This window comes from Phycodurus eques, chromosome 16, assembly GCF_024500275.1.
Source record: "Phycodurus eques isolate BA_2022a chromosome 16, UOR_Pequ_1.1, whole genome shotgun sequence".
Taxonomy (NCBI): domain Eukaryota; kingdom Metazoa; phylum Chordata; class Actinopteri; order Syngnathiformes; family Syngnathidae; genus Phycodurus; species Phycodurus eques.
In genome coordinates, this window is record NC_084540.1 from 21,777,954 (window position 1) to 21,797,159 (window position 19,206).

Genomic DNA, 19,206 nt, shown 5'->3' on the forward strand with positions numbered 1-19,206 from the left:
TTAGAGCAAACTCGGATTAAAGGAGGCATATAATGCATATTTTTCTTTTCTTTTCTTTTTTGTTTAACAATCGAAAACTGTTCCCAAATATCCTACTGACGTGTCTGAAGACAACAAAAGCATTTTTATCCGGTGTAGGGAGCAGTTCGTACACTGCGTTGAACGTGTGTGAGACGCGCGAGCACGTCACCAAACACAAATAAGACCCGCCATCGCTTGAAAAGTGCCCTCGGATCTTCACCCAGCCTAACGGCCGGCCGGAGAAACATCCCCGTCACGTAACAGCTGCTCGGAAGTGCTATTAAAGCTATTCAAATGTCAATTTTACATAATATCTCCTCTTTAATAATGACAAAAAATACTCGTTGAAATGTTTTTTCTCTTTTTAAATTACGGTATTACTTTATTAGTTAGGTATTAGTTTTCTTTTTTCAATCTAAAGTAACTGGAGTGAGAACATACCTTTTTAGATTTTTGGACCGTCCTAATTCTGTACAGTTCCGGTTGGAGTAGTTTAAAATATTTGCTCGTGTAAAGTAGATATATCATATTTTACAGCAGGCAACGTGGTTGTCCATATCAATAGAAAGCGCAGAGAACCAAATAAACGATCATTTTCTAAAATAACACACACAAAAAGCCATATATGAAAGGGCGTTCCATTTTGAATGTGGCGCCTCGATATTCATTTATTTATTATTTTTTAAAATGTATTTCACAACAAATTAGTCGTGTGCGCGTGTCCTCGAAGATGCGCTGCCAAATCTGTCAATCACGGCATGTACATGTTGTAAATGTCACCGAAGACCCAAGTGACGATCAGCAATCCCGATAGAGGCACACCCTGCGCAAATCAAATTGGCCTCTCATCAGAGAAGTAATTACTCTTAAAAAATACAAATTGAAAAATGTAAAAAAAAAAAAGGGAGGACCCATAAATGGATTATGAAACTTGATTGACTGCCACCAGCCGAGCGAATTAGAGGCCTAATTGTATTTGGCTGATCGTCTCGGTGGCAGCCTGCTTTTGTTGAAGCTCGAATGACGAGAGACTAGGAATATCATTTGAAAAAAAAAAGAAAAAAAAGTGCAAATATGCGCGGCGTTGCGTGCGCCATTAAAAGATGAATATTGATTGTTGATAGTGCCTCTGTAACCCCCACAAAAACATTAGGCCCGGCCCTTCGCCGGCTATTCTGATCGATGCCGCGTAGCATCCGAACGGGCGGAATTCAAAATCAAAGCCGTCGCTATGGCAACGCCCCTGCCAGATTCCACCGATCGATGGCGTCGGCCGGGGTTTGCGAGATGCGCCAGCGAAAGGCCGGCGTCCTACATAAAGCGTGCGGGAGCCGGGCGGCACACACACGCAAACACGCACACGCGCGCACACACACGAGGGGGCAACGCACCTCTGCCAACATCACCGCAGTGAGAAGACGAGCTCAGCCGGAGAGATGATGCCCTCCTGCGATCGAGGCGTGCTTCTCGGGGTCTCTTGGACCACCCTGGTCCTCATGAGCCACTTGATCTCAGTTCGAGGAGGTAAGACGACATCTTTTTTTGGACTTAACTTTGCTGCTTTCCTCTAATCTTCTGCGTGGCGTTGCCCTTTTGTCAGCGCCGCCGCCGCCGCCGCCGACACGATGGGCGCTCGGGCAAGGCTTGAGTGCCCAGCCCGGGGGCAGAGGACTGACCGATGGCTCGCTCGTCTATTTATTCCAAGACACGCGAGTCCATTTGCTGGCTGGCTTTGTGCCGACCCAACGATACATTAAGGAGGCCGAGTTAAAAAAAACAAAAACAACAAAAAAAAACCAGTTTTTATTGATTTTTTTGTTTTGATCAAATGAATCCACATTGTTCTCCACTACAAGTTCATCCTGAGCGTCTGATTCTGGAGTATTAAGGGACATTTTGCCCCCACCAAGGAATTCTATCGGTTTGTATGTCGGTTCGCAAGATTGCGGGAAAATGAATTTCGGAAGTTTGTGGAGTAACGTGAAAGTGCGTGACGTTATTTCAGAGATATTCTTGGCATTAGATGTACAGTCGTGGTTCACGTTTTGCAGAACACAACAGTGTGCCTACGGTAAAATCAACACTGTTGGCGAATTTAATATAACCTACCACCGCTAGTTTTAAAGCCACACACATTAAAAGTCACAAATACTGCAGTTAGAATACGAGGAGGGCAAATTCCAGCACCTCACGTCTATACTTTGTATTGGTATTATGCATAAAGCTTTCAATGTATATCAATAATAAAATATACGGTGGCTCCTTTTGTGAATTGTCATGTCTCGCGGGGAGTTCTGGAACGTAACGTCCGCGATAAACGAAGAACTACTGTGTTGTCGTCTATTGCAAATGCTGCGCTTTCGTTGCCGAGAGACACGGTGAGTCATGGGCGCATTTGTTTTATCCCATCTTGTGGCTCCAGTTGTGTGCCCTGTGAATTCTGCCCGGCAACGAGTGGCGCATGCAGGTGGTGGGTAATTGGGTGCTTATCCAATTAGAATTGGTTTCCCTTGTGGTTGAGGTTGGCACTCGTGTGTTGGTTAAATTTAATAGTTGTAATTTTGTTCAACACTTGTCAGGATGAGCGAAAGAGACGCATTTTACTTTTGGCGCAGCGCGGGAGCGGCGAGCACATCGTCCAGTGTAGGTTGTGCTCCGCCTTCTAGCCAAAGTCAGCTGTGATTGGCTCCAGCTCAACTGTGCCCTTAATGAGGACAAGCATTTAAAAAAAAAAAAAAAAAAAAAGCTGGATGGATGATTTATTTTGCTACTTGTTCACAATGATCGTCTTTGTGCTTTGATGAAAACTTTGCCGGGAGCCAACGATGCATCTTTTTCTTTTTCAAACCTTGTGGTGTGAGTTATTTTTTTTTTTTTCATTATTATTTGGTAGGAGATGTGAAATAAAAAAAACATCGCGGCATCCTCACAGATGAATGAAATATAGCTCTGCGCCGCCAGTTCTCTTCTTTTCTGTCTCCCAGAGGCGCCAAAAGGGCCTACTCACACTTGAGAAGTATAGCTACGTCTGTAAAAAAACAAAAACAAAAACAAAACAAAAACTAGTTAAAGTAGAAGTACTCTACCGATTCAACTCCTTAAAGTAAAACGTATGCTTCTGAAATGTACCAAAAAAAAAGTCTTTTATCAACTTGCATCATTCTCAACACTCATACCATGAAGAAAAAAAACAACAACAATCAAAACAAGGTCATTATGCTAAAACTGTGAACGGGCTAATAAAAAATATATAGGCCAATGATAAAAACTGAAAAAAATGCACCTTACCTGAGTGTGTGTCCAAGTTATCCATCAGCCAATCAAGATCTTAACTGTGGTTGACGTTACCTCTCTCTGTTGATTTGATCTTTTTATCGTCATGTCTTCATCTGTGGAGGTTGGAAAAAAAGTAACAAGTCTATTTTGAAAAAGTACGGAGTAGAAAGTACACACATCTGTTTTCAAATGTAGGCTGTAAGGCACCAATCCATGAGAATTATAAATACGTAAGTGAAGTACAGATACTGCACCGAGAAAAATCGACTTAGTCCTCGTCAGGTGAAAATAAACCTCTTGTAAATTTGACACGCCACAGTGAAGAGTGTTGTGAGCAGCCCTGCCATGTTTGAGCCAGGAAAACATGGCCGCTTAAAGCCTCCGGGGGCCGGAATATATCCCACCGCGTCTTCCCCACCAGCTCGCCGGCTAACAGGCTCGGGCCTCGTAATGACAACCGAGTCACTCGCAATTGCGCCGGATGGAACGCTGATGTGAAAGGAAGCGCTCAAATTCCAATATAGTCGGGGACTGGCGACTCACCCCGGATTCCGAAGTGCGTCGCGAGGCGCTGTTTTAGCCATCGGGAAAGCTGAAACGGAGTACTACATAATTCTTAGTCTAACGCGTCTACTCTTTTACAGAGTTTTTAAGAGGAGTAACGAAGTGTTTGTGCTGACTCGGCAGCTCCCCTGAAGCTGGACGCGCCCCCGGACTCGGGGGCCGCCGTCCTGAATCACTCCATGAGCCTGGTGCGGCGAATGGAGGGCCTGCTGGCGGCGGGCGACGGCAGCGACGTCACCCTGCGCGTGCACACGGTCGGCACGGACGAGGCGAAGGTGATCCAGGCTCACGGCCTGGTGCTCGGCATGCAGAGCGACGTCTTCCGCGAGCTGCTGCTGGACCGCAACGGCAGCGCCGTGGCGCTGAGGGAGGCGCCCGACTGCGCCGCCGTCTTCGACAAGTTCATCAGGTGAGGGGAGGAGGGCGTGTGGAATGAGCAGGGCCCGCCGCATGTCAATTCAAAGCACTAAACTACTACGTGCAGAATGTAATTACATTTTTGTTTCTTTTCCTCTCGTGTGCCCTGTTTGGGAATCACTACTCTTGCGTGCACTTTTGGCAACAGGTGTAAATGTGGTGGAGACGACCGTTTTTGAAAAGATTTTGCGCTCCCACGTCTGTTTGCGGGAGCAACCGAGTTTGCGTCCGTTTTTAGTCGTCTTGAGTAAATCAGGCCCGATGAGAGCAATCAGCACACGGTTTGTTCAGTACGGGTTTGCGTGTCCCGTGCGTAAGAAGTTCCATTGCAGTTTTCCTTTTCCGATGCGTTTTGCAGGTACTTGTACTGCGGTGACGTGTCTGTGCGTCTGGACCAGGCGATTTCCCTGCACAAGCTGGCGAGCAAGTACCACGTGTGGAGCTTGCAGCAGGGCCTGAGCCGGTACATGACCCAGCATCTGTCTAGCGACTCCCCGACGGGCCACGCGGTGGGCTGGTACAACTACGCGCTGGAAACGGGGGACCTGGCCCTGCGGGACAGCTGCCTGCAGTACCTCTCGTGGAACCTGTCGTCGGTGCTGCGGAGTCAGGAATGGGTCTCCGTCAGCGAGGAGCTGCTCCTGTCTTTGCTCCAGCGTTCGGATCTCATCCTGCAGACCGAGCTGGAGCTCTACGAAGCCCTGGAGGCGTGGATCGACCAGAACCGGCCCGGGGGCAAGACGACGGAGACGGCCCTGAGGTCGGTCCGTTACGGCATGATCCCGCCTCAGTATCTCTTCCGCCTCCAGAAGCAGTCCCCTCTCATGCAGAAGAATTACGAGTCCGTCCGGGATCTCCTCTACCTGGCCTTCCAGTTCCACTCGGCATCGCCCGTCACCTTGGCCAAATACTTTGACGTCAACTGCAGCATCTTCACGCCCCGCAACTACCTGTCCCCCTCCTGGGGCTCCCCGTGGATCATCAACAACCCGACGCGCGACGACCGCAGCTTCAGCTTTCAGACCCAGCTGGGCCCCAGCGGCCACGACGCCGGCAAGCGGGTGACCTGGAACTCGCTCTTCTCCCCTCGCTGGCTGCCCCTGAACGCCAGGTCCACCTACGCCGAGATGGGCGCCATGCAGCCCACCCGCACCGACGGAGGCCGGCCCCGGATCATCGTCACGCCGGCCACGTCCAGCCCGGACTTTGCCGGGGTCAGCTTCCAGAAGACGGTGATCGTGATGGCGAGGCAGCAGGGCAACGTGGTGGTCCGCCACGTCTACAACTTCCACCAAAGCACGGAGGAGGCGGGAGACTTCCTGGCGGGCGCCGACCTGCAGCGCCGCGTGTCCGACTACCTGATTGACAGCTCCCTCTATCTGCATATTGTGATAAAACCGTTGTACCATACACTGCTTGTTGCAAAGAAATAGATCACGACTCCACACGCGCACACAATTTGTACTCATATCGCAGCATATACACGTCGTTCATTACTTTGTGCATTCAGTCTTCCAATTATTTACCAAAAATGGACATACGTTTTCGGCACGGTGGCCGACTGGTTAGAGCGTCAGCCTCACGGTTCTGAGGACCCGGGTTCAATCCCCGGGCCCCGCCTGTGTGGAGTTTGCATGTTCTCCCCGTGCCTGCGTGGGTTTTCTCCGGGCACTCCGGTTTCCTCCCACATCCCAAAAACATGCATTAATTCGGAGACTCTAAATTGCCCGTAGGCATGACTGTGAGTGCGAATGGTTGTTAGTTTGTATGTGCCCTGCGATTGGCTGGCAACCGGTTCAGGGTGTACCCGCGCCTCCTGCCCGATGACAGCCGGGATGGGCTCCAGCAGGCCCGCGACCCGCGTGAGGAGAAGCGGCTCACAAAATGGATGGATGGACATACGTTTTATAGTATTTCATGCACAAAACGCCACACATAAAAAAAAAAAATCATCATAATAATCTTTGTACTGTACATGTTCAGGCAGTGTGTAGTCTGGCAGTTTGTTCTTTTCCCTTAAATGTATTCTTCTTCTTTTTTTCTTTTTGCTTAGAAATTGAATAGAATGTCATAACTTTGTATTTTGTCTTCCCCCCCCAATAATCAGTTACAGATGTTTAGCCCATAGAACTAATATCAAGTTGCATCTATTTAGGTAAGTGTTAAAAGTAATTACAATCCCATTATTACCGTTCCTTTTTAGATTTCTAATCAATGAAACCTTAATTGCAGCTTTAGTTCCCCGTCCCCTATTTGTTGTGATATGTATATTGTAGCGAGATTGAAATGGAACTCCACAATTTGGGAAGAAAGAAAACTAAATCTAATGAACAAAAGGAGAGGATTACAAAAGATGAATAATCAAATGATTACAAAAGTTGCCAGAATAAAGTTGTTTTATGGAAACAAAAGTCCAAACTTCGCAATATTGTCTCACTACATTATATGGAAAAATGTCAATTTATGAGGATAAAGTTGTAATGTTAAGAGTTCCTGCTAGAATCTCATTGTATATTTACAATAACTAAAAAAAAAAAAAAAAAAAAGAATTAAGTTGAAATATTACAAAATAGTCATAGTGTTATGACAACAAAAATACTACTCAATTTTATAATAAATATGTAAATGTTGCAAAAATATAATTACAGTAATAAAGTTGAATTGCCGCTTTATTTTCATTCTCATAGACAAAGTGGTACTGTTCTGAGAATAGTGGTAATGTTGCAAGAATTATTGAAAATGAAGTTGGAATATTTTTGATTCTCATTACTAGAATTAAGTGAATGTTACAAGAATGCATGAATATTTACAAGAAGAAAGTCATAAATTACAAGAAAAGTCAATGTTAACAATAGTCAAAATATGACTCCGAAAAAAGAGATTAAAGTTGTAATGTTAAGAGAATTATGTTGTAATATTGTAAGAATAAAGTCCCATGACAATGTACCAGTTGTAATATTCGATATAGTAATATTTATTGTTGTAAACAATATAATTGTATAGTTACAACAATAAAGTCATAATATTAAGAATTTGTAAAATGTCATATTACTTTATTCTTGTATTTTTACAGGAAAATCTTTGGTGGATACAGTCGTAATTTAACAAATAATTACATGTACATACTTAGAATTACAAACATTATCATATTTCCTTTGTGTGCAGTAGTTTATATTTACACTACGTTAACAATTGAAGTTTTGAGTACCCTCCCCTTTTTCTTTTGTTCAAGTGTGCATTTTGTGAAAATCTCACAGAGAAAAAATAAAAGACTGAAGAAGAAAAAGTATCTGGATACCGTCTATCGGAGAAACACTACAACTCCCATGGTGCTAAGCAGCGTAACCGGAAATACGGCATCACGCTGCTGGCCCCCTCAGCTGTCAGACTTTGGCCACCCTAAAAAGTGCAGCTTTTTTTTGTTTTTTTGTTTTGTTTTTTTTGTTAGCAAACTTACTCGAAGTGTGGAGCCCGCGCTGCCTTCAATCCGAACCGTGCATCTGGTTGCCAATCGCCCGGTGAGCGCTCGCCTTAGCAGCCGGAGGCGTTCGGAGCGCGCGGAGACGAGACATTTTATTTGATTTTTTTGCTTTCATCGCTGCTGCTAGTTTTTTCTTTTTTTTTCTTCCCCTGCACGAGCAGCCTGCGATCCTGAGCGGGCGTACGGGTTCGATGCGGGGAGGGAGGGAGTAGAAAAAGGCAAAAAGTCTTTGTGCTTCCCTTCCCCCTCATCAAAGCAAAGGGGAAATGTCTCTGTCCAAAGGAGGTATGTGTGTTTTTACCCCCCCTACAACACCCACTCACGCTACTTTTCCCCCTTAGGAATGCATATTTATGTATGTGTGTACGGAAGTCTTTTTTTTTTTTTTTTTTTTTTTTTTTTTGTAAGCTCGCCACCTTTTAAGAAATAAAAGCAGACCCGGTGGAAAGCTTTGCACGGTGCAAAAAAAAAAAAAAAAAAAAGCAAAAAGATGGTAGTCAGCACGCCTCGTTGACTTTGTATTCTGCAGAGTGTGTGTCGGTAAGCTAGCCCCTGCTTAGCGCCCCGCTGTTGACATGCTAAATAACATTTGCAGCTAGCATTGCGGCTAGCTTCTCCACTCGCGTCTCTATTGCCTTTCAATTGTGAATTAACCCCATTTTACGGGCTTGAAAAAAAGCATTAAGCTTTAAACAAACGCGTGGGAATGATTAATTTGTGTTTATTAAAAAAAAAAAAAAGCTACAATGGCGACTACAGGTGTTAGTATTTTTGTCGTCGTGACGTAAGACTCATTGGTTGTGATTGATAGCTGCAGTACATATTTAGAGATTATTTTATTTTTATTTTCTAAATAATGTTGCGTGATCGTGTATCCGCGGCTCGGCGGCCGACTGGCTCGCACATCCGCCTCGCAGTTCTGAGGACCCGGGGTCAAATCCGGCCTCGCCGGTGTGGAGTTTGCATGTTCTCCCCGTGCCTGCGTGGCTTTTGTCAGGGTACTCCGGTTTCCTCCCACATCCCAAAATCGTGCATGCGAGGTTTACTGAAGGCTTTGTAAATTGTTTAAATTGGTTGTTTAACTGGCTGGCGACCAGTTCAGGGTGTCAAGAGTCAGCTGGGACGCACGCGACCCGTGCGAGGATATGCACGACGGAAAACGGATGGATTATGTGCCCACCACTGGGGGAAAATAATTGAACGTCGGAAAATTCAAAGAAAGGTGCTTCCTCTGCGAAACACACACACACACAAGATGATGTCGTTAATTTACATTTCAAGTTCACCGCGTGTGCTGTTACACAATCATTCTCGCGTTACCATGGTGGGGGAGTACACATGCTGTGGTTCTCTTTGGCCTACCAAGGCATGTTTTGACCTGTGCTGCAGCTCTTTTGTTGACAGTCCGCTGGATGCAAGGAGCTAGCTGCTGCACAGGTTCTCTCCTATGATGATGATTACAGTAGACCCTCACTGGGGGGGGGGGGGGGCGAGTTTATAATTTCCTATACAGATAGTTTAAGCTCTAAATTCACCCCAAACTATGATCCCCGCCTACTTTGATATCATTTCTTATTAATCTTGCATTTACACTAATAAAAAAAAAAAAGATTCAGAACTAGGCACATATAATATTGGCTGCAACGATTATTCGAATCACTCCAATAATTCGATTGCAAAAAAAAAAAAAAAGTCAAAGCTAAATCTTGAAGTTAAGCCGCGATAGTTTTTGCACATGGACGATTGTTACTGCAGTCCGTGTAGAAATACATTGCTGTGATGGCGGCAGGACAGGAGGAAAGATTGTGAAAGACAGAATTTACAAAGTTTGGGATTATTTTAAATTTAAAAAAGATGAAGTGCAATTTGTACCACAACAGCATGTCTACAATCGCCAACACAGAAATGAACATCGATTGCTAATATAGCTAATTTAATATAGCCCACCGCTGCATGCAGTGCTCGGAGGTTGCTGAACTTTATTTTACGTCAGGTGCCTTTTTGGGCAGCTAAGGGGTCCTCGGGAAGATTTATAGATTTGGGTCGCAACAGATGGCTTTTCTTTTTTTCTTTTTGTCTTATTTTTTTAGGTGTGTGCATTTAACATCAGGCACCTTGTTGGGCAACTAAGGAGTCTTGGGAAAGACGTTTTGTTCGTTGACGGCAATTATTATTACTGTTGTTTGAATTTACACAGTCGTTATTGTATGATTATTTTCTGCTACAGAAACAAAATAATGTTTAGTGAGCTTTTTACAGAAGACAAAGGGATTTCGCTCTGCCCATTGCGAGCTAAAATGTGTCATTTCCATGCCGTCATTTGCGCGACTCCAACACGGCCGCGACCCTTGACAAAAATAATACTTTCACCTGACATGTACCCATTATTATGTTTAATAATTTCAAATAAAGGTTTATTTGGTTACTCGAATAATCGATGGAATACCCGATTCTAAAAAATATTCCATCCCTGCAGCCCTAATGTACTGTAAACCTTAGCTAATTGTGGGGGATACCGACTGAGCCCTGCTGCGATTAGTGGGAAAAACACACAAATAAATGACACCCCCCTCCACTAGCTTAATGCTAGCACACAATGCAAAACGCCATAACAAAACTTGTATCGACGTTGCCATCGTTGAATATCTTTAAGGAACAGATCATAAATGGTGCAGTAGTATATTAGTCATACAAACAGAAAGACAATATAACAATACTCACTGGCATATATTCTTGATCCCCTGCAAACAAAAAACAACTAATATTACTGCATCTTACTGAGTGAGTTGTGAAAACTCTTCTTCGCGTATGTATTATACCACCCCCTGGTTGAGTTACCAGCATGGTCACGGAACAAATTCAGCTTGTCAGTCAAGGCAGCACTGTATTTGTATTTTTATTTTTGGTGCAGCTAGCATGTGCATGGTATTGCTGTGGCATGTTTGGACACTTTGGGTTCTCCCCCCGCCGGCACCCTCGACAGGGCGTGTGGAAGATTGTCAGCGCATGATTCATCCACCGTGGATGTGTACAGAACAGACCCAATCGGAGGAAAGCTTCCTGGTGGCGATTTGCCACACGGGCCATCGACATTTTGAACTCTGCGCAATCCAGAAATTCTCTTTGGTGTGAAGTCACTATCAGGCCACCCGGCGTAGTTTCCGCTAGCCGGCCTCAACAAAGCCCTGTTAGTTATTTCATTGTTTAACCGTGAAGGACGATGAGGGACACACTGAAAGGAAACAAAAAACTGAGAACAAAGTTGAATATCTATTACAATACAGTTGGAAAACTTTGACAATAAAGTTTTAATGTTGTGTGAAATGAGTAGGAATGTTGCAATACTAAAGTTGTAAGTTTAGGAGAATAACAACATAACATGGGAGTAACGTTCAGAGTATGAAGGACGTGGGTCGAGTTGTTGTATTTCGAGGGTAAGGTCGTAATATTACAGGGGGTCCTTGGTTTCGTTACTACGTTGGCGACGTAACCCGAGTCTGTGTTTTTATGCGAACATGGCGTAACACTAACCTATATAATATTTGGACACGTTTTGCAATATTGCGACTTTATGCTTTGTTTAATTACAAACATTTCCTCATACAATTACATATTCCTCATTATTTTATTTCCAAAATTGGTTCCTTTCATGCTGGTATGTCTTTGTGTTGTTGCCTTTAACATGCATCCCCTGCGGCTTCCGCGTACCCTGCAGTCTGGCGCCGCCCCACTGGCAGCGCTTAGCAATGCACCAAGCGTGTGCCATGACATCAGTCCCCCTAAAAAAGTACCCGACAGTTGTCGCGTTTTTGAATGTGCACGCACGCTGCTAGGTTAATGCTTCACCAGCAGCATGTGTTGGGTCAAAATATTAGAAGATAAATCTAAAATAAAAATGCATAAATACAATATTTGCAAAGAAAATGGTGCTGGTTTCAGAATGTGTTGACAAAATGAGCGCAAATGTCCGTGATGTTGCGGCGTGTTGAGTGCATGCTTTTATGTGCAGATACTGCAAGAATGCATGCTGGATATCTCAAGCATTTGTGCAGCAGCATTTCAAAAGCCCCCCAAAAAAACTTTGGTATGCAAGACATTTGTGTTTTTTTCCTTTCCCCATCAGCATTACTAGGCCCCCCCCCCCCTTTCTAACTAAAGGCCGACATATTTGTCAGGTCACTGCAAGCCGTTCTGTGCTCTTACTACATCCTGCACAGAGGAAGCACAGTCTATTTTTAACAGTGCACTCGGCGAGGACGCAGTCGCCCTATTTTAGGCTTACGGTTCAAATCTGCCCAGCGTTTGGCTGCGGGATCTGTGAAATATTTGTAAAAGTTGTCTTTCTCTCCTCCTGATCCGGCCAGTGGGGGTTTTACTGATTCACACTTCCTCCTGACTGCTGTGGCGTGTGACTCACTAACTGGCTGCGAGAGACACTCTAAAGTCTTAACTGTACTCGTGCATTTTTGAATGTTTTGGGTTACAGTTGGAGTGTGAATGCACAGTTGTACCAAACCAGTTCCACTGAGCAATTACACACCTGTAACCTGTAAGTCATCTTGCAGCGGGAGGTCAAGAAAGAGCCGATAGCCCCGCTTTGTGGGGAAAGAGCGAGCGCCCGTGTCGAGAAGCTGTTCTTCCTGTGCGAGGCCCGTCGGTTGTGTCACTTTGCTAAAGGGGAAGTCCCGGCGACTGCTGTGGTGAAAAGCGTGTTTATGAATGAACTCTCCAAACGCATAAAGGCCCTCACGGGAGCTGGTTGCACGGTTTACTGGAAATCATGCTAAATGCCATGATAAAATAAAGACGCGTTGACGGTGTATCAGGAAGCCCGCCACCCTCCCTCCCTCCCTCCCTTTGGGTCATCATACCAGTGTCAGTTAGTCATTAGTCCGCCCTTCTCCTGTTGCAGGTCCTCTGCTTGTTGTTCACCTAATCTCCACTTAGATAACACATCACTGCTCGAGTTTTGGTTACAAAATCATTGTACACCTTGTTCCCCCCACAACACAATGAAGCCATCAACAAGCTCCTTTGAAAACTGACAGTAAACATTCAACGTCTTCACTGCTCATTAAAATGTGAGCGACCCCACGTATGACGAGGGGGGGAATAGCACGTGTGCGCTTATTGCTCATGTAGTGTTTGTTGTACTCGAGACACGCACCGCACACATAACTGTATCTCCACCGACAATCGAGTCTCTTCCCCCGGACCAGATGTCCATCGTAGTTCCGGATTGACTGTAAGAGGCAGCGTGGTGTCACAGGGTATCCAGACTGCCGGAAAGTACAAAGAAGAGGGGGGGGGGGGGGAAAGGGGTGGAGTCGAAGAGCAAATAGAAGAAGCTATGCTAACTGATTAGGGCTGCAGCTATCGAATGTTTGTATTTCTACCGATGATCCCACCAATGAATCGAGTAATCACAATCAATAAGAGTCGATCAATAACGCGCATGTATTATTTTGTCCTCTTGGTCGCCATCCTCCCATTCTATTGTAGTACCTGTGACTTTGAGCGTGTTTGCCTTTAGAAGGCGGGGCCCGGCCCGGTCGGTGAGTGACGTGGGCATCAGCGAATGAGTGTGTCCTGTACAGTTGGCTGGCTGTTAACCAGCTAACCCGTTAGCTAGTCTTTGTGTTGAGTTGCCTTTTTGCGAGCATCGCTTGCGGCCTTGCAAGCTAGCGAATGAATGTGCGTGTTCCGTTTTTATTTTGTTCGCGTTTGTTCAATAAAGCAATTGAAAAAGCACCGCCGGCTGTGTCTGTCCCTGACCACCTGTGGAGGGTCTATAACTCATTCTAACTAGCGGTGGTAGGCTTGACTAAATTAGCTAACAATGTTTACTTTAGCGTAGATGTTCTGCTGTGCAGTACTTACTTGGCACGTTGCACTTTTTCGTCCTTCTTTAAGTGTAAAATGATTCCAAACGTCGGACCTTCTTTGTCTTTTATGCACTCTTTCCTCCTGGCTCACACTTTTTGCTACTTGAGTGTACAGTAGTATGAGTCCGTGTCCATTAGTTCATTGGAATGTGCATGCAAGGGCAGTTGTTATAGCTGTGGCTTTATTTTATTTTTTTTGGGAGGGGGGGGGGGATACATTTTGTTGGTGTATAAAGTATGTAAAGTGAATGAAAACGATGGTAACGTAATCGTAGCCTAATAGCATACATAATTGCCCAAGTCATTTTTAACTTACTGTCACAACATCAATAAAAAAATATATGTGCTTGCTAAAAAAATGTTTTTTTCTTTGTCTGTGTATCTTTTCAGTCAACCAAGTCATGGTAGTCCACAAAGTTTGAATTGAGGCAACTAAACACTCCTTGTTTGTTGAATTGTATTTTTAATTCCCCCCACCCCCCTAAAGAAATGATATGGGCAAACAATGATGCTATTAAGCTAACGTGATGTATGTTGAGACAAACTCAACAGAGGCGCTGCTTTGGATTGCAAGTCATGGTTTGTCTTGTTTCTTAGGGAAGAAGAAGAACCCCGGGCTGAAACTGGCCAAAGAAGTCTTCGCGCAGCCCCCACCAGCAGTAGCAGCGTATGAACAGCTATACATTTTATTTCGATATCTGTCTTGAGGTCCAAATTCTTCATTTTCCGAGCTAAAAATGCAATACAGTTCCTCGCCAGTGTAAGCCTGCAACAATAATAATAACATATGGTAAATGAATTCCTCTCCGACTGTCAAACCAAAGTAAACATTATCTTTGCAAGAGTAGACTTAAAAAAAAAAAAAAGTTTTTTTTTTTTTATACGGGGTCGACATTCGCCGGTTCGCAACGGCGCATAACGATCGAGTTAGCGCAACGAGACTAAGTTTTCACGCGGCACAGGAAGCACGCTCAGTTAGCACTGTACTTACCGTTTTCCATTTGATTGTTTCGTATTTATGCCCCAATAATGTTTTTCATAGACACACCGCATTTCTGTAGGGATGTAACTGTCATAAACCGAGAACCCCGTTACAGTTCTTGAATTGGATCTCATAAGGTTTTGCAAGTGTATTTAATATTGTGCTCTCTTTATTTCCCTTAAGAAGTCAGACTAATCGCAAAAAGTTAGGGGTATTCAGCTTTCGGGTGAAATCTCCGGATGAAGCTAAAATGCACGCGACTCGTGCGGCATAGAGACCCGGCCGGACTGCAAATATCATTGCGTTGAAGAAAAAAAAGAAAAGCATGCTTTTTAATTGTTTTTTAAACAAAATTTGTGAAGAGGCTCGAATAAACCACCAATAAGCAATTTTGGGGTTGACACCCCCGCCCCCCACTAAAAAAAAAAAAAAAAAAGAAAAAAAAAAAAAATTATAATTTTGCTATTATTACCTTAAGAGGTGATTGCACATGTTTCACTACTTTTTGCACAACTTACTGTTCTCTAACAAGGTGAAGAATGGCAAAATTTGAATTTCCAAGGACATCGACTTTTTTGCTTTTTCCGTGCGTCTTTGGGTACGTTCGTAAATTCACTCCAAGCGCCCTCGCTACACTCCGGAACCTTGGGAAACTCAGAGCGTTGTCGGGAGCGTGCCGTTGGGTTATTCGGAGCGCCACGCACTCCCGCCGCTCCGACTGAGGGGACAAAGCGGCCGGAGCGTCAGGCGGGACGAGATGTTCACAGGCGGGACTGCCACGATCCACACGGCGGACGCCCTACACGCGCGTTCGTAAAAGTGCGCTCCGCCTCTCTGAGCGCACTGCGAGCGTCAGACTGAATTTCTGAACGTACCCTCTGTCTCGTTGTTGTAACCTGCGGATGACACCGTGTGACACTTCCCTGGAGAACATCCTATTTGAAACCAGGTGCCACGTTGGTCTCAAGATGTCCAAAGCATGGTGACGAGAACTCCAATTATTATTGAGGCGAGACATTTATCGGTCGATTCATGGGTGAATTTTACCGTTCCGCCCCTTGTTGGAGATCAGCAAGTTGCGCAAAAAGTACTGCAATTCGTTTGCGGTTCATGAAACGAAATTCCTCCTCGCAGGCCCCCTCGAGATCTCGACTCTAAGGCGTGCGTCACAATCGGAGACCAGGTAAAGTTCTCCGAGAGTCGCCCGGTCTCCTTTTCACCTGACTCGAATACATTTATTCACGCATGACTACGTGATGTGACGGCTGTCCAGAACTTTGTGGTGAAGGCGGATGACTTGGAGCAGATTGCCGAGCTGGGCAGGGGAGCGTACGGCGTCGTGTACAAGATGAGACACGTGCCCAGCGGCGTGATCATGGCTGTCAAGGTAGGTTGTGTCGGCGAGGCTGCAGGGTCGAGCTTGTAGCGAGCGCTTGCGATGACGCGCCTTCTCCTCGGCAGAGGATTCGAGCCACCGTCAACACGCTGGAGCAGAAGAGGCTCCTGATGGACCTGGACATCTCCATGCGGACGGTGGACTGCTTCTTCACCGTCACCTTCTACGGCGCCCTCTTCAGAGAGGTCCGTCTCCTGCGCCAGTCTCGTTGATTCGGCGTCTTCGGGCGTGTAACCAGCCTTCTCTTCTCAGGGCGACGTTTGGATCTGCATGGAGCTGATGGACACTTCGTTGGATAAGTTCTACAAGAAGGTCATTGAGAAGGGCAAGACCATACCCGAGGACATCCTGGGCAAGATCACCGTAGCTGTACGTAATCTTTTGTCATTTTAAAACGAGCATTTAATGATAAATGAACATGTTACGACTGGACCGACATTGGCTGTTTTGTTGCTGCCGTTCTGACAGTTTTCCATTTGATCGGTTCATATACATGGCCTAGAAGTGTTTTTCCTACTTTATTTTCTACTGTGATTATAATTTGACGACGAGCCTAATTTAAAGAAAATTACTCCATGTAATTAAGTATGATGCAGTTTTTTTGCACAGTGGGAGAGAAAGTGATGGTGTGTACTTCTTTGCAACCTATTTGTGCACAATAATTTGGAACTCTTTATTTTGAGTAAATTTGCAAAAATACTCTTGTCCTAATTGGGGCTTTGTTAAAAAAAAATCCAGAATATTATTGGCGATATCATGATAACATTGCCTTTGTTGTAAATGTTATTGACTATTGATTAAAATGAACAAAAACAGCAGCTTCTTAATAATGAGGAGCACGGTGTCAAGAGCCAAGAAGAAAGAACAACACATCGTCAACTGTGGCCCTTTTCTCTCGCCGTCGCTTTGGTGTCACACCGCTGTGATGTCCCGCGAGAGCCCTGCTTGTAATTCTCGCCTCACTTCCCCCTCAGATTGTCAAAGCGTTAGAGCACCTGCACAGCAACCTGTCAGTCATCCACAGAGGTAAGCGCAGAAGACGATTTTCGCTTTGAGCGCACGCTCGTCTTCCTCACCCGCGGCCTTCTCCAAACGTCTCTCTGGCTGTCCAGATGTGAAGCCCTCCAATGTTCTCATCAACACTAAGGGCCAAGTGAAAATGTGCGACTTCGGCATCAGCGGCCACCTGGTGGACTCGGTGGCCAAGACCATGGACGCCGGCTGCAAGCCCTACATGGCGGTGAGTCGCCATCGTAACTTAAATGCTTCGTTTCGCATCTTTTTTCGAATGTATTACGATGTGTGCGCATTTGCCGAATAATCACTTGTTTTATTTTGCTGCCCAGCCCGAGCGCATTAACCCGGACCTCAACCAGAAAGGCTACAGTGTCAAGTCGGACATATGGAGTCTCGGTATCACAATGGTGAGTCCAATGCTGCGTTATGCAATTATACATAATAAATAGGGGTGGGAGAAAATACTGTATTGATAAATGATATTGCATGTTTGCTTAACTGAAGGCTGTTTCTATGTAGTGTTGACATTATTTTTACTTCCCCCTCCAAAATATATTTCAAATTCCATTCAATTGTACAGATTATAGTTCACATTCATGGACCAAAGTTTGTAAAATGATTTATCTTGTTCTGATGATTCCCCCCCCCCCCACCAAAACCTGGCATTTAAGCAGGCGTGTGTCGAGATTTTAAAACCCCTGTACAGTATATGTGCTCGCTGTGTGTGCGTGCGCCGCTGCAGATCGAGTTGGCCATCCTGAAGTTCCCCTACGACTCCTGGGGCACGCCCTTCCAGCAGCTCAAGCAGGTGGTGGACGAGCCGTCTCCCCAGCTGCCCGCCGACCGCTTCTCGCCAGACTTCGTAGACTTCATCTCCCAGTGGTGAGCCTCACTCCCGAGCGCTCTCCTCCTCCTCCTCGACCTTAGGCCGCATTCAGTGGCACTAAAAGGATCGTCACCTTCACAGCACCTACTGTACATGCACAAATACTTTTTACGCTTTATTCATTGAGAGATTGGAGGGAGAGAAAAAACAAATCCGCACATCCGTTGCTAGGGTGGTGCTGAAGCAAAATGGCTAAATGTCCACCAGGTGGCAATGTTTCCCACCTTTTTGACGGCAGCCCTCCTGTGTGTCTTCACAGTTTAAGAAAGAAGCCCAATGAGAGACCAGCTTATACAGAATTAATGGTAAGTACCTTTTTACAAATGATTTTAGTCTCTTCTGTTGTAGGTGAGACATTAACGAAAAGTCATTTTATCCATTATCATTCCAATACTTAGACCAATTTATGTGTTATGTCTATAGCCCAACATCATATACTTAACATTTAATATTTGATATAAGTATTACTTGGCTAATTGGCTGTGAGAATGTCACGTTTCTGTTGCCTGAGAGTGAGTCACGTGGCCTCCATTTTGACTTAAATGACCAAATATGGTCGAAATTGTTGCAGTTCGCTTTTTTTTTTTTTTTTACTTGCACTTTTAAGATAAAAAGATGCATTGTGAGTACAAATAATTAGTACTGCATTTCCTCACATCGCACAAGTTTGCACACACCAGAACGAGCAAAATTCGATGTCTGCATTCAACAAAAACATGAAGTGAATTAGTTGACGTTTACGTTTAAATAATAAAAGTCAATGTCTATTTGCGTCCTCCTTGTATTCATGAAATTAAAGCCAAGCATGTTTCTCTGGTCTTTTTCCCGCCGCAGAAACATCCGTTCTTCACCGTGCATGACTCCAAAGAGACGGACGTGGCCACGTTCGTCGAGGTCATCCTGGACGACTGATGGCCGGGGGGGGGGGGGGGGGGGGGGGGCCTCTCAGTCTCGAGGAGGCGCCACCTACCCGCCAACGCTCCGATGGCCTAACTTTAAAAAAAAAAAAAAAAAAAAAAAAAAAAAAAAAAGAAATTATGAATTTTTTTTTTTTTTTTTTTTTTTTTTTTAAAAGAAGAAAATGTCAAAATAAAAACCCACCCCAGCTACTGGAATGACAGACTCTCACCTGACGACTGACGGATGGCAGCACTGGAGCAGGAGAGCGCTTCACAAAGCAACTGGAGAGGTTTGACTCAAACTAATATGAACTTTTTGTGTGTGTGTGTGTGTCCCATTTACAGAGCCAGCCATTTTTCTTTGACTCAATTTTCAATCATT

General features: G+C 45.0%; 2 protein-coding genes and 1 long non-coding RNA gene across 3 annotated transcripts; 2 read left to right on the plus strand and 1 right to left on the minus strand.

The window, feature by feature from the left end:
• Nucleotides 1-1,324: 1,324 nt before the first annotated feature.
• On the plus strand, nucleotides 1,325-6,852 carry btbd17b (BTB (POZ) domain containing 17b). The gene is made up of 3 exons (XM_061699770.1): nucleotides 1,325-1,545; nucleotides 3,985-4,270; nucleotides 4,637-6,852. The coding sequence occupies exons 1-3, from the start codon at nucleotides 1,458-1,460 to the stop codon at nucleotides 5,709-5,711; spliced, it is 1,449 nt and encodes a 482-aa protein (XP_061555754.1). The 5' UTR covers nucleotides 1,325-1,457; the 3' UTR covers nucleotides 5,712-6,852.
• LOC133414426 (uncharacterized) lies at nucleotides 2,750-8,052 on the minus strand. The gene is made up of 3 exons (XR_009770026.1): nucleotides 7,736-8,052; nucleotides 3,310-3,410; nucleotides 2,750-3,049 (listed from the first exon to the last, which is right to left on the minus strand). It is a non-coding gene; the product is annotated as an uncharacterized LOC133414426 (long non-coding RNA).
• Nucleotides 7,634-18,850, plus strand: map2k6 (mitogen-activated protein kinase kinase 6). The gene is made up of 12 exons (XM_061699772.1): nucleotides 7,634-8,044; nucleotides 14,242-14,311; nucleotides 15,761-15,809; nucleotides 15,900-16,013; nucleotides 16,088-16,207; nucleotides 16,275-16,391; nucleotides 16,997-17,048; nucleotides 17,135-17,262; nucleotides 17,369-17,446; nucleotides 17,782-17,921; nucleotides 18,185-18,230; nucleotides 18,760-18,850. Exons 1-12 carry the CDS (start codon nucleotides 8,026-8,028, stop codon nucleotides 18,835-18,837), a joined length of 1,011 nt encoding a protein of 336 aa, XP_061555756.1. The 5' UTR covers nucleotides 7,634-8,025; the 3' UTR covers nucleotides 18,838-18,850.
• Nucleotides 18,851-19,206: the final 356 nt, after the last annotated feature.

Excerpts from the sequence above, each read along its gene's own strand:
- btbd17b (XM_061699770.1), top strand. The coding sequence starts at position 1,458 with ATGATGCCCTCCTGCGATCGAGGCGTGCTTCTCGGGGTCTCTTGGACC. Across the intron at positions 1,546-3,984 it reads CTTGATCTCAGTTCGAGGAG|CTCCCCTGAAGCTGGACGCG; the intron begins GTAAGACGACAT and ends CTGACTCGGCAG. Across the intron at positions 4,271-4,636 it reads GTCTTCGACAAGTTCATCAG|GTACTTGTACTGCGGTGACG; the intron begins GTGAGGGGAGGA and ends TGCGTTTTGCAG.
- map2k6 (XM_061699772.1), top strand. Across the intron at positions 16,208-16,274 it reads ACGGCGCCCTCTTCAGAGAG|GGCGACGTTTGGATCTGCAT; the intron begins GTCCGTCTCCTG and ends TTCTCTTCTCAG. Across the intron at positions 17,263-17,368 it reads GCTGCAAGCCCTACATGGCG|CCCGAGCGCATTAACCCGGA; the intron begins GTGAGTCGCCAT and ends TTTGCTGCCCAG.